The sequence below is a fragment of the Pelmatolapia mariae genome, linkage group LG1, assembly GCF_036321145.2.
Source record: "Pelmatolapia mariae isolate MD_Pm_ZW linkage group LG1, Pm_UMD_F_2, whole genome shotgun sequence".
In the NCBI taxonomy this organism is placed as follows: Eukaryota; Metazoa; Chordata; class Actinopteri; order Cichliformes; family Cichlidae; genus Pelmatolapia; species Pelmatolapia mariae.
Genome location: NC_086227.1, coordinates 6,943,303 through 6,957,788, shown reverse-complemented (window position 1 = coordinate 6,957,788; position 14,486 = coordinate 6,943,303). Strand labels below are relative to the sequence as shown.

The 14,486-nt window shown below is 40.1% G+C and overlaps 1 protein-coding gene across 1 annotated transcript in view; it reads left to right on the top strand.

The window, feature by feature from the left end:
* otog (otogelin) overlaps nucleotides 1-14,486 on the top strand; it is a 73,072-nt gene that overhangs the window by 2,982 nt on the left and 55,604 nt on the right. Inside the window, exons 2-13 of the mRNA XM_063482736.1 lie at nucleotides 1,595-1,652; nucleotides 6,237-6,338; nucleotides 8,075-8,232; nucleotides 9,379-9,500; nucleotides 9,592-9,800; nucleotides 10,544-10,674; nucleotides 10,780-10,886; nucleotides 11,291-11,400; nucleotides 11,946-12,071; nucleotides 12,276-12,384; nucleotides 12,778-12,824; nucleotides 13,833-13,978. Of these exons, the coding sequence (XP_063338806.1) occupies nucleotides 1,595-1,652; nucleotides 6,237-6,338; nucleotides 8,075-8,232; nucleotides 9,379-9,500; nucleotides 9,592-9,800; nucleotides 10,544-10,674; nucleotides 10,780-10,886; nucleotides 11,291-11,400; nucleotides 11,946-12,071; nucleotides 12,276-12,384; nucleotides 12,778-12,824; nucleotides 13,833-13,978 (1,425 nt within the window). The remainder of the gene's footprint in view (nucleotides 1-1,594; nucleotides 1,653-6,236; nucleotides 6,339-8,074; nucleotides 8,233-9,378; nucleotides 9,501-9,591; nucleotides 9,801-10,543; nucleotides 10,675-10,779; nucleotides 10,887-11,290; nucleotides 11,401-11,945; nucleotides 12,072-12,275; nucleotides 12,385-12,777; nucleotides 12,825-13,832; nucleotides 13,979-14,486) is intronic.

The window sequence follows — 14,486 nt, the reverse complement described above, 5'->3', positions numbered from 1 at the left end:
TAAAAGACACCCCCCCCCCCCCCCCCCCCCCTCATAAATACTGAATTGCCACGCACAAAAAAACCAAACAAACTTAGAGGATAAAAACAAAGTATCAGTCTTGTTAGTATCGATAAAATACCAATACCAGCATTGGGTTTGATGCTATCGATATTTGTATCAGTCCGCCCACCTCTAACCCTAATTTCTCCTCCCTCCTTGAAGTAAAGGACATTTAAGATATGTGTAATCCATTTAGTCCTGGTATTTTTTTTTTTTTTTTTTTTTTGAAATTGAAATAGCCATATGGAATTTCCCACCCTGGCGCCTGCTGTTCTGTGAACCACAAGGGGGGCGTTGTTTTCGTGGTTGCCATTCTCTCCTCCTCAGTTTTAAACAGAACTCAGCATGTTTTACAAAAAACAAGCATTCGTGTAGTTTATAGTTTTGTTGGTAGGGTGGTGGTTGGTCAGTGGTTTTACTTACAGACAGCAGTTTCGCGTCATCAAAGCCCTCTGACTGAGCCCCTTCCATCCCCCGCGCGCCCACCTGTGCATAATTTATGCTAATGAGCAGGTGCAGCGGTTTTTGAGGCGCGCCAAGGGCCGCTCGGGGATGAGCCGGATGGAGCAGCACAGGGAGAGTCGGGAGTCTAGCCGGAGGGTTCTCACCAGGTGATGCTGTCCAAACCCGACTGAGTGCGGATCCGCGAAACACGAATGGATCCCTATTTAAGACGGAGAAGGCTTTTTCACTTATTATCTTCGTGTTTTATCCTCATTTATCAAGGTGAGTCACACGCACCGGGAAGCACGCACGCGACCCCTGATGCCGCGGGAAGGCGAAGTGTGATTTCTGAGTGAAAGAGACAGACCCAAAGTCCCAACACGGTCACAGCCTGTTTGTATAGGAAAAGTTTAGATACCACAGGTGCTTTATGCGGCAGCTCAGGTTACATCCTGCAGTTTAAACGCTTATTTATTTACTTAGTTATTTAGTTAGTTATTAAAGTTGGTCTCTTTTTAAAAAAGGTCACAGCCTATTGTCTTTCCTTATTTTTACCCTTTTCCCCTCTAATTTCAGCGCACCTTTCCTGGGGTGTGGAAAGAGTGAACATTTCTAACTGGGATGAATTTAATAAGTGAGTCATTTTTAAAAATTGTTTCCTTGCATTTAGTTAGTAATTTACATAATGTTTATTTGTCACATATTCATAATTTACATATTATATATGAAGGATTTATTTTGGTGATTATATTTGCATTAAAGCCCACATATAGTTTTATATATTAACTATAAGTTGTTATGTTAAAAATTGTATTTGAGTATTGTGTGTGAGTATTATACAGTCTATGTAGTATAGTATATGCTGGCTTTGAGGCATTAGGCCATACATAAAAAACCAATATGATTTAAAAAAACAACATCTGCTTTAGCTCATCGAAACTTGTCCATTTCATGATGCTTTAATCGATTAATTGAGAAGCATGACAGTCTGGTCAATCACCAGGTTGTTTGGTGGTCTGCGTGATTCCTGGTTGGTGGTGGGTTTGTGGTGTCAGTGGGGGTGAAACCTGCAGTGGGAACAAACCTCTCCTTGTTCTCTCTGTCCCAGCAGCGGGAGCAGCGGGATAAAGCATCAGAAATGGGACACCGCTTCCCAGGGAGGGCAGGTAGGCAGCTGCATTGATCGTTGATGCTGATGGAGCTGCTTCGGCAGCAAACACACAGCCAGATATCTCCCAAAATATCAGCATTGCTCACATCACCATCGTCATCACATGGGAGTGCTTCTTCCCATAATTTATACACAGTGTTTACGTTTTCCACTTTTAATTTCCCTAAAAGACTCGATTGTTTGCTTAAGTATAAGTTAGTTGAATATATGTGAAATGCAACCTATTTCTAGTTTTATTGCAGAATCTTAATGTATGACTTTTTAATTTTTAATTATAAAAATTAACTTGTTTTTAATCCAAGAAGTCTGTCGTTTTCCCCAAAATTTGATGTCTGTATTGATGGACGGTCTAAAAATGCATTTCAAGCTGCACAAATACACAGAAATGTCCCTATCTGCTAAGTTCAGGCTGTCACTCAGTGTGGAGATATATATGAAAATATATAAACAGTGTGCATTGTTCCCTGCTTCCTCGACATGCGAAGGAGTCCCAGCAGGAATATAAAGTAGCTGCTCTGTTGTCTTGCTCTTCCTTTGTCAGAGCCGCTATCTGCCTGAATGTGGTCGCTCTTTTGTTCTCCCTTTGGTTCATGAGAATCTGGTCCAAACTATAGGAGCCCATAAAGGAGCAAAGCAATTAGTAGCACAGGTTGCAGGTCACAGGTATGGAGAGCTGATCTATCTCATGCCAGAGTTATGATCCCACGAGGGCTTTAACTGCTCTAATTTTAGTTTAATCAGTGCATTGTTATATGCAGATTGACATAGTGCTTTTACATATGTGAAGTACTCCCTCTTTGTTTTTCTGATACTGATCACTGATTAATAATTCATAGTCAGGTACCCCTTATACATCACCCTTGCCACCTGCTTTGTTCCTGCTCTTTGAGATGAAAGGCTGGGCTTCAGAGCTCAAGTATCCAGTCACGTAAAAGTGTGGAAGCAAGGCTGGACTGATAATTTCGGAATGCCACTGTAATGAGAATGTTTTAAAACCAAACCTGCTGTTAAGGTGGTTTTTTTTTTGTAAAATATCCAGTTATCTTAATATGGAAATCGCCATGCCAAAACATTCCAGATATCAAGTGTTTTCCCCCAATGTTTTACTCTTTTGGGAACACTTTACCAGCCTTCTAATTTCCACATATCACACATCGATATAGTGAAATGAAACAGATTGATAGGGACGAATACTTTTAGACAATAGAGGTCATCCAAAAGAGGAAACAGACACAACCAAAAGGGAGTCAGTTGGGTTGGTGAGCTGGAAAGGAAAACTGTGTTGGAAGTCACAGAGCAGTCGTTAATGAAGGCTGGATGACAGGTCTTTTCTTTAGAGCCTCTTCCTTTCCCAGCACCACCTCAATTCCATCCTTGCCGATCATGATTCTAATTTGGCAACATCCAGCCTAATTCCGGGAGGAATTTTTCTTCAACAAAACACTAAATTGTAAAAGTTTTAGGTATCTTACATTTTAATCAAATCTTTATTAATCTGTCACCTGAGAGCTGTACTCGTTTTCCAGATTAGCTTGATATTAAACTTACAGAATTAATTCGGCAAAGCATTACAAGGACTTTATTTTAGTTTGCTGAAATTGCTCTCTTTATTTCTTTGCCAAACATTACTGAGTTCCAATATGAAAATGATCAGATGTAACATATTTAGTCGTAAGAGGATTTGAAAGATTGCTACTTCGGATCAGGTTCAAGCTGTATGACTTTGTTATTGTATAGCAACTGTTGCATGAAATACTTGCTGATACAATTTTTTCTCCTTGAAGCACCTCCAGATGACAATCGCTACATTAGAAACCAACATATCTGCCTCCAGTAAATCACTGGTCAACATGGCTGCTGTGTCAAACCTTACATCATCTGCAGAAAGGACACCAAACATCTCATGGACCATGAGCTCTGGCCAATCGTCTGGAGTCATGGCACCATCTAGTAAAACACCATCAAGAACAATGTCCTCCAGCCAATTGCCAGGGAACACAGCACCAATCAGTCAATCATCAGCTGAGACAGCACCATCCAAACACTCACAAACCAGCCCTCTAACAGTCAGCAAATTCCCAACCGCATCAACATCACCTTCTCAATCACTCGGAAGCAGAACAGAAAACAGCTCAGTATCATCCAGTCAATCACCAGCTGAGAAAACACTATCTAACCAATCAAGAACGAGTCCTGTACCCACCAGTCAGTTATCAAACTCAGCATCAGCTGTCCTATCACAGGGCAGCACAGCACAAACCAACAATTCTGCAATCAATACAGGTTCATCCAATCAGTCACCAACAATGTCAGTGCCATCTAAAAATTCACAAACCAGCTCAGCACCAGGCAGCCAATCACCAAGCAGCTCAGCACCGACTAGTCTACTACAAAGCACAACAGAACAAAAAAGACACTCACCAGGTAGCATGGCACAAAACGGCCAATTGCCTGGTAGCACAGCACCATTCAGTTATCATTTGGGTTCTCAATCACCAACTAGAAAAACACTATCTGATCAATCACAAAATCACAAAAGTCTAGTACCAGCCAGTCAATCATCAAACCCATCACCATCAGTTATGCCGTCACAGGGCAGTCTGGCACAAACAAGTCAATCACCAATCAGCACAGCAACAACTAGCCTGTTACAAGGCAGCACAGAACAAAACAGCCACTCATCAGGCAGCACAGCTGCATCCAGTCAGTCACTAACCAGGAAAACACCATCTTATCAGTCACATGCCAGCCCAATACTAGCCACTCAAACACCAAGCGTGCCAGCATCAACTAGCCCATCACGAGGTAGAACAGAACAAACCAAACAAGTATCAAGCAGCACAGCAACAGCCAGTCTATCTCCAGCTGAGAAAGCACTATTTAACCAATCACAAAACAGCCTGGAACCAGCTAGTCGATCATCATCCCAATCAGCATCAGCTGGCTCATCTCAAGGCAGTATAGCTCAAACCAGCCAACCACTAACAACCACACCAATATATAAAAAATCTCCATCCTCTGCGATAAAATCCAACAAATTGCCAGGAAGCACAACATTATACAGCCAGTCAACAACTGTGACAAAAGAACTCAAGTCACAAAATGAACCATCAATGACTACAGTGATAGCACCTAGTCAGTCATCAGGCAGATCAACACCAACCAGCCAATCAACAAGCAGGACATCTTTAGCTAAAAAATCATCAAAAAAGACACTGGCTAGCCAGTTAATCTGGCTAACCAGCACAACAAGTTCTAGCCAATCACCAAGCAGCACCACACCAGCCAAGAATTCTTCTTTTATTAATGCACCCACTAGGATCATATCTGATCAATTAAAAGGCACAGGTACAAAATCTAGCAAGACAACACAAAGCCAATTAAAAGCTGTCTCAGAATGGTCAAATCAGTCGCTAGACACTCCAGATGATCAGACCATGCTCACCTTAAATACTTCACAGTACTTATCATACAGCTTACCGTCTAATAATCACTCAAGGTCAAATTCAGCACCATATGAACAATTTCTGACCAGCTCAGTAACATCAAATGAATCTGGTTCAGTGTTACTTGGAAAAACCAACAATGGAGCCATTTCAACAGACCAGCATCCAGTTAATACTTCACTGCTGACGAGGCAGGTGAAGGAAGCCCTGGGGTCATCGTTTCGTAGGATTCCAGGTAGGTTCACAAAGTTCTTATTAATGATTGAAGGATGAATGTACAAATGTTTGAGGGAGAACTTCAGTATAACAATTTCTCTTTATACCATTTTCCTCAAATGTGGTTCTAAAAACATTTTAGAAGTCTGTTAAAAAAGAGAAACCTGGTCAAATTCAGTGCACATGCCATGTTATTGGTCATATTTGTGGTAAAGAAATAGTGAAAACAACCCCAAAAGTGTGTATATGCATCGGAGAGGAACTTGGGAGTTAATATCTTGCCCAATGATATTTGCCATGCAGGCTGGAGCAGCCAGAGATCGACCCACAAATCTTCCAGTCAGTAGATGACCTCCTCTACCTCCCTGGCTACAGCTTGTAATCGAAACCTAGTAATGTTGTGTACATTTGGAGCAACAAATGAGCCAAATGAGTACTTGTGCCTCACAGAATGAACATGAGGAAAGCAGCTTGACTAATTGGACCCCCTCCCATGGCTGATTCCTTTATGGCTTTTACCTATGTTAATGTGGGACATGGCCCACTAGGCAGACAGCATGGAAGGCCATTGAGCAGATGGTTTTATTGGAGGATGAACAACTATCATTTGGGGGATGGTGGTTCGTTCAGTGACTGGAACATTTGTTTGAGCCACACAACTCCACGTGAATGCAGAGAGGCAGATGGTGACTTCCTTAAATATATACCTTGCAGACAAACACTTAAACTCAGTTGTAGTGGTTATTAGGATGCTTTTATGAGAAAGAAAAACACTATTTCTATATTATGGTTCCTGATTAATAATAATAATTTTCATTATTAGAAATAATGAAAATTATTCACGGAGTCGTTCTTTCAGGTTTCCAGTCTGATGAGAAACAGTGTAATTGTTTGCTTGTCCTTTCGTTTTCTCTCAGGGGAGCCCTGTGCATTTCCTTGCCTGAACGGAGGACAATGTGTTCAGTCGGAGTCATGTGACTGCAGCTTGTATCAGGCTACTGGACACAGATGTCAGACAGGTAAACCCTGACAACACTCTTTTAAATTGGTAAGTGGACTGGTTCTTATATAGTGGATTTCTACTCTACTTTAATTCAGTTTTACTTCTATAAAGCCAAATCACAACAACAGTCACCTCAAAGTGCTTCATATTGTAAAGTAAAGCCCTTCAAAAAATACAGAAAACCTCCAACAATCAGGCAAACCCCTGTGTGCAAGCACTTTGGTGACAGTGGTAAGAAAAAACTCTGTTTTAATAGGGAGAAACGTCCGGCAGAAGAGAGATCCAGAGATGATTATACTTTGGCACTCAAAGCACTTTACAGCCTTCAACATTCACCCATTCACATCCATTCATACAAGTACTTGTTTCTATGCTTTAAGTGCTTTCTATCTAACATTCACACACATGCAATGATCAACCAGCTTGTTAGTTCAATACAGTATCATAAAAGTGCATAAAAGTGCTCTAATTACAGCATTAGAGGTCATTTAATGAAATTTGTAGAGCAGTTCAGGGAGGATGTTTAAGATGCTCTGAGCTATCCTGTACCAGAAATTTAAGTTACTGATCTGTTTCTCGTAAGTTCAGCATATATACACCCCCCAAAAAAAGAGAAATCAAGTCATTTTGTCTTCTACATCTTTTAAAAAATAATTTATAGTACACATTCACTCAGTTCAGAGAGATTTTTGAGTCGGAAACTCTGTGTATTTTGGAATGGTGTGTCTTCTTAAAAAGTTTGTGGAAACTGGGCAAATGGAGGATAAAAGGAGTGGTAGAGAAGAATATTGTCTACAGTAGACAAACAGTAACTGAATGTAATGTCCCTAAGAAAGGAAAAAATCAGCAGAGACCTGACACAGGACATCTCAGGCCTCCCTCAGGTCTCTGCTGTCCAGATGTCCAGATGTCCACCTACTGTTGAAGCCTCATCAGAAATGGTCTCAGTGGTAGGGTGGCTGTCAGAAGCTGATCTTAAGGAAGGGAAATGGATCAAAGGATGAGGTATGCCAAATCACACAAGAACTGGAGTGAAAAATAGTGGTAACAGGTCTGATGGAGTCATAAGTCCAGATTTGACATTTTGGTTCAGCTCATTATCAGTATGTATGGAGGAGATCAGGAGAGAGGTGCAGCAGTGAGTGTCTACAGCAATCTGTAAAGTATAATGGAAGCTCTGTAATAGTTTGGGGTTTGGGAATCTTGTCAAAATTAATGGAATTATGAATAGAGAAAATTACTGTCAGATTTTGCTCCGCCATCCAATACTATCTGGAAGCTATTGATTCTGATTCACTGATTGTGAACAACCTATTTTTTCTGCATGCCATAAAAGACATTGGAGTGAAAACCTGGATAAAAAAAACATACAGTGTAACGTGTCAGTCATGGATTGGCCTCCCCAATGTCTTCACCTCAATATTATTGAGGCAGCGTGGGATAATCTTGACAGAGAACATAACAAAATGCCTGCTTTTGCCTTATATACTTTATTTCCATGTATGTTTGTGCATCTTTCACTACATTGCTTCACCTATCTCCCATTTTCCTAGCAAAGTATAAAAAAGAAAAGGGGTGACTCAATACTTTTACACAGTACTGTACATTTAACAAGTGGACAAAAATACAACACTAATAAATACTAAAAGGTGCTAAATTGAAAAGCTTTGTTAGGGTGTTTTGTAGCATTTCTGTGTCTTAATGGCTAATTACGTGAAATGAAAAGAGAAATTTTCATGTTTATATTCCTAGTTCCAAATTCTGGCTTTGAGAGGGAGATGACATGCAGGACGTGGGGTCAGTACAACTTTGAGACCTTTGACGGCCTCTACTACTACCTCCCAGGCCGGTGCACCTATACTTTACTGAGGGACTGTGAGGAAACCACCCAGGCCAGCATCGTTGTCCAGGTGAGTCGTCCACATGGACCTGGGCTGGGGTGAAATAAAACCTCCAGATGAGCAGTTGCCCAGTAGTTTTCGGTTCAACGCCTGCCTCCAGTTTGGGGAAAATTTGGACTCTGTGGCCTCCTGCCCCAAAACACATTCTTTCTTTTTTTCAGACTCAGCCTGAGGAAAAGATCTGCACTGAAGATTAGTGAAAGCTATCTGGTTATTAGAGTCAATTACCATTAAATACTGCAATTACCCACTATGCCTTGAAAGTATCTGCAACAGACTGGGACTTTGTTCCCCTGAACAGGCAACAGATACCTTATCTGTGTAGGGGAAAACCAACCTAAACAGGGGACATTAGAAGATCCAAATGTAGTTTGGATTAATTAAATAATGAAGTTCAGTAATGATAACATATGAAAACACAGTGCAGCAATCCTAACAGAGCATGTTAGGAGGAGAGGAGATGACATTTTCCTTTGTAGCAGATAAAATGACGCGCTCAAAAATGTTACAAGGTGGCAGGTGTGTGTGTGTGTGTGTGTTACTTTTAGGATCACGTTTCAGCTTTTTAAATACTTTTGCTTTTTAGAACTATTTGGTCCATTGGTTCTAAATTAATGTAAATGAAATGCGATTTCTATGTAATTTTTTAAAATAGCTGGATTCAGTTTTTGTTTTTTTGTTTTTTTAAATTACTCAAAAAAGTGCAAACAATACATTTGTTATGGACTATTTTCAGCACTGGATTTGAACAAAACCCCTAAAGGTTTGTGCACTTTGGTCCAAAAATTTTCCTTGTAAGTTCTATGTCGACCTATGTCGCAATGAAGGCTGATTCCTTGGATAGGTAGCTTAAATTCATTTACAAATATCTTGTATTGTTGAGGTAAATCTGACTTGAGGAGAGTCTTACTACCGTTTTACAACAAGCTAAGAATATATAACTTGGCTTGATTTTCATTCCCCGGACAGTTTCTAAAAAAGAACTAGACTGTTTAAAAAAAAAAATAAAATTAAATGTGCATTATAAGAATTCTGTGACAGGCCAAGAATAACATGAAAATTGTGACATTTTCAATGACACAGTTTTTATTTGTACGCTGATCCGTAATGAACCCACACCTGTTTTAAATTAATGTTCCACCTCTCTGTTTGTAGGTCCACAACGACCCGGCCTGTACGTCAGACCCCTACACTTGCCAAAGATCTGTCAGCCTCTTCCTGCCATGGGAGGGAGAAGTCAGGCTACATGCCACCAATGTGACCTTCAAAGGCCAAAGGTCAGCTGCTTTCTGTCTGTATGTTTTATTTTACATCTCTTCAGGTAAGGTGGTGTTTATATGATACTGGAATCGCCCTGGTTGTGTTTAGTTTGCAGCTGCCTCATCACATCCACGACCTGCAGCTGGAGCAGATTTCACAGTACGTGCTGGTAACGCAGCAGCACGGCTTCACGCTGGCATGGGAGGGACGAAGCGGCTCTGTCTACATCAAGCTCAGTCCAGAGTTTGTGGGCAGAACTTGCGGCTTATGTGGTAACTTTAATGCCGACGTCCACGATGACCTGAAGACGAGCTATGGTGAGATCATTTTCAGTCTCATTGCTCATGTAGCATCTGCTTATGTCTCTTTCAGTTGTGTAAATCCACAAAGAGCAGCAGCTATAACTGATTTTAGGGTTTCTCACACCAGTTGAATTCCACTTTAACCCTTGAGTATACTAATTTTTCTCTTTAGGCGAGGAAGCAAAGCCACCCTCTACAATGCAGGCAATGCAAATAGAGATAGATTTTTAAAAAAAATCTTTGTTTTTATCTGCTTTTGTTCTTCACGACACATAAAATACAAGTTGAGTACGTTCATTAGAATTATAAGAGATGAAGTCTGTATTTCTTTTTATTACAGTATTTATATGACATGATTTTTAGTTAACTTGGCAAAAAATAGAAAAGGAGCTAGTTCTTTTTAATACTTTGAGTACATTTCAAAGTCTGTACTTTTTAATTTTTGCTTGAGTAAAGAAGTTATATCCATAAAACAGATTATTGAAAGATTAAGTATCTGTACTTCTATTTAAGTGATGAATCTGTGTACTTTTGCCATCTCTGCTGAGCCATGACTGGTAAGCAGTGGTTATAAGTTTAACATTCAGCTAAAAAGTGAAAGGTCAAGGTTAAAACTGATGGTGATCCTTGAACCATGAAGTAGAAAAGACACGGCTCACTTTTTCTTTTAAAACACTCAACTGAACTCCAGATGTGAAGAAGTGTAAAGGAGGCAAAACTACTGACATAATCAAACAGACATGATATCTGTTTCTTAGGCGTGCTGACTCATGAAATTGAAATGTTTGGGAATAGCTGGGTAGAGACACATCCACATGAGGAAAGATGTCCCATGGTGCCTTCTGGCTTCCCTTCACCATGTGCTACAGTCAAATCTCATGTTTTACTGGTAAGGTGTCAAATAAAACAGCAACTGCGAGACGAGTGAAATGAAACTGAGAAAATTACCTACTAGATGAGTAAAAAAGTGTTTTTGTGTGTTTTGTGGTGACAGAAGGTGGAGGAGGTGTGTGCAATGCTGCTGGATCCACCATTTCAAAGCTGCCATGACTTTGTCAGTCCGCTGTCCTACATGGCCAGCTGCTCCAACGACCTCTGCATGTAAGAGCAACCGATTTAAGACCTGGTTGTTGGAAGGGTTTCATTTTGAGGAAAAATCTGAGTGTTGTCAAAATTATATGGTATGAACCATTAGTATCCATAGTTTACAATCTGTTCCTACAACTAAAGAACTAAAGAAAGAATTTACTTTATGACATGATTCACTTGGTCTGAAGTCATCACTGTCATGACTGATGTAGCTACACTACAATTTGCCAACTATAAATATAAAACGATGTAGCTTTATTTATTAATTTTGTATGCTAGTTGGAAACTGGTGAGAGCAGCTGGTGAGTAGTTATTTATTTGAGCTGCACAGTCTCATTTCAGTGTAACTGGCTCTGTAGCTACACCTCTCCTGGCTCTTCTCAAAGAGTTCCTTTCTGTTTTTTACCCTGTTGAAGGTCGGATCCCAATGGTGATGTGGTATGCCAGGTGTTCACCGAGTACGCCCGGGCATGCGCCCATGCTGACCACCCACTGCATGAGTGGAGGCAGCACATTCCTCAGTGTGGTACGTTTTTCCAGGTGTTTTAAAATGTGTGCCAGGACGAACAGAAGAAAAATGATACATTTAGTTTTACTTATAGCTGAAATTGTTATATTTTCTTATTCAGATGATAAATTATATATTTACAAGGTAAAAAAAAATAAAGTCAAGTCCAAAAACATGATTTATAAAGATTTATAAAAAAGGGATTTACCTTTGAACATAGTAGATAAAACAAAATATGAATGTGGAATAATTTACAGGCACAGATGCTGGGTTAAAATAATTTATACTAGTAAAATAGTTATAAAGGGCTATCTAATGTAAAATAACTAAGAATATTTAAGTGTGGAAGTTAACTGGAGGGCAGGTTATTAACAGGCTAATGAACACCAGCTAGCTAGAAAAGGGGCTAACTGAGCACATTTGTTTATGTTTTGCAGAAGTGTCAGGTTCAAATTTCAGTTTATAACCTGTATTTCAGTGATCTTGGCAGCAAGAGTAATTGGGCTTTACAGAAGAAAACTTAAAGCTTTGACGTATGTGTTGTGTTTTGTTTCTGTGACCAGTGAAGCAGTGTTCTCTAGGACTGCAGCACAGGGAATGTATCAGCTGCTGTCCGGAGTCCTGCAACCTGGAGCGAACGTGTATTGACAGTAAGCTCGCCTGCCTGGATGGATGCTATTGTCCCGATGGTGAGTGTCTGTTGAGATTCTGCTTCTTATGTTCCTATTCAAAATAGTTCCTTTTGTTATAGTTTGTCTTGTGTTATGACCTTAACATAAATCTCATAAGAATAAAAAATACTGTTATTACATTGCCTATACTTTACTTTTAACACATTATTTGCATTTTCTGTCTTATCAGTCTGAATCTGAATCTCTAATCTTTGTCCCCAGGTCTAATATATGAGGATGGAGGCTGTGTAATGCCTTCTGACTGTCCCTGTGAGTACCACGGTATGTTTTATCCATCTGGTCAGACGCTGCAGGAGGAATGCAACACCTGGTGAGCAGTGGTAACACTTCTGTTACCTTGTATGCCATCATAAATATCTGGATGAAGAGACTTAAACGTCTTTGGTTTGTCTGTTTAAATACTCTTCATCCCATAAAAAGCTAGGGAACAGCGAGGCGTGTTTTATTTTTACAGTTTTTTTTAATAACATCTCTGGCAACACTTCATAACGTGACAGCTTTGATTTTCCTTGTGTAATAAAAAATTTCGGTATTGTGTATTAAAGACAAGATATTATCCTACGCTCCCCATACAGTCCTTTTAATCTTCTCAGATCTGACCACCTGGGTGCAGTAAGTCCAATTTCTTTCAGTGACCCTGCTGATTAGCTCAGCCTTTCATGTTCCCAGAGCCACCTGTGGACGTCTCTGCTTTCTGTTTCAGTACATGCGTGGGTGGAGTGTGGAACTGCACTGACTACAGCTGCCCAGGTTTGTCCCTTTCCCCTGTTGGAAATGTTTATTGATATACTCGACTAGTAAAATTTTCAACAAGATTCAGTGAATTTGATTTCAGACTTAAATACTTTCAGTCTATACAATGATGCCATGAAAGTGTTTGATGGGGACTGTGAGAGTTAGGTTGGAGAATCATTCCCAAACAGACTTGAGGCTGTCATACATGCCAAAGTGGCTTAAACCAAGTACAAAAGTCTAAAGAAATAAATTTTAAATGGATAATTTTAGTAATTAGTGAGTGATTTTAGTCACTTTAGTGCATTTACAAAACACTTCTGGCTTTGATGGTTCATTGTTAAGTAATGTGTGCAGATTGAAGTGAAAACTATTTTTGAGAAGAGAGAATAGACAGAGTACTCAGGGAAGAGAAGGGTTTATTGGTAAGGTACTATAAAACACCTGCCCCTGTTGGACAGTGAAAAGAAAGTTGGAATATATGCTTATTTCTGAAAAAGAAAGATGACTAACAAGGCAAAAGTTCTAATAGAAGGACAGATTTTGCCTTGTTAGAAATGGAAAAAAAAGCATGGACTCATGGAATCAAGAGGAACAATAATTCTTGACATTTTCAGAATGGTAGCAAGTTAATAAAGGTTGAACTTGTCGATTTTAAGAGACACAAATGAAAGAAATATGCAGAAGAATGCTGTGGGAGAATGGAAGAAAAAAATCTTTATACTTAAGGGGGAAATAAAGTTTGTGGTTTGTGTGCATAGAAAAACTAAGCTTCCTTGTAAAAACCAAGTGCAAAGCAGTTATATTAGATATGGAACAAAGCAAGGCTGGAGAAAGCTGTGGACCAAAAACAGACGAGGTGTGATATTTACAGAGAGAGAAAAACATAAACTGTCAATTGATTAACATGCACAGGACTGTTTATTTATTGCTATAGTAGTGCTATGGAACGGGATACATTTGCATTAACTTTTGTTTGAAGTACACACATGGACACTCACAGTAAATGTACCACTCTCTCTGCAGGCGAGTGCTCGGTGACAGGCGACATGTATTTTCAGTCCTTTGATGGACGGATCTATACTTTTCCTGCAACATGCCAGTATGTCCTCGCCAAGAGTCGCAATTCAGCGAAGTTTACAGTAACCATCCAGAACACCGCCTGTGGAGCTGTGAGTTACACATCATCTGCTTACTTGTTCTGACATGATTGTTACATTTTCCTACCTATTTGACAGACTGCACAACTCCCCCACTTTACCTACTGCAATCAGAACTATTCACTTGCTCGGCTTACAAATACGTGCAATTTGTCTTTCATGTAGATCATATCATAGTGTAAGTGCTTAATACTCCCCTCAGTCCAGGTCATTTTTGTTTTAGAGCCTTGCTACAACTGCTCTGGCTGATAATGATCATGAAGAAAAACCTACAAAAGACCGAGAGCTTCGTCTCTTTCCCCCTCATCTCTGAGCCTTCAGTTTCCCGGCAGACTTTTGAGCTGCTGAGCAGACAGGTGATGGGAGATATGAGATGTCCCACTTGTCAGAGCCAAGGCCCGAGACCTCTAACAGCCAACTAAACAGGATTACCTTATCTAGCCTGACTGACAGAGCTGCGGACAGCTTTGTAGTGAAGTGGGCACTGGAAGGGTGGGGGGCTTGGACAGAGAGGAGGTTA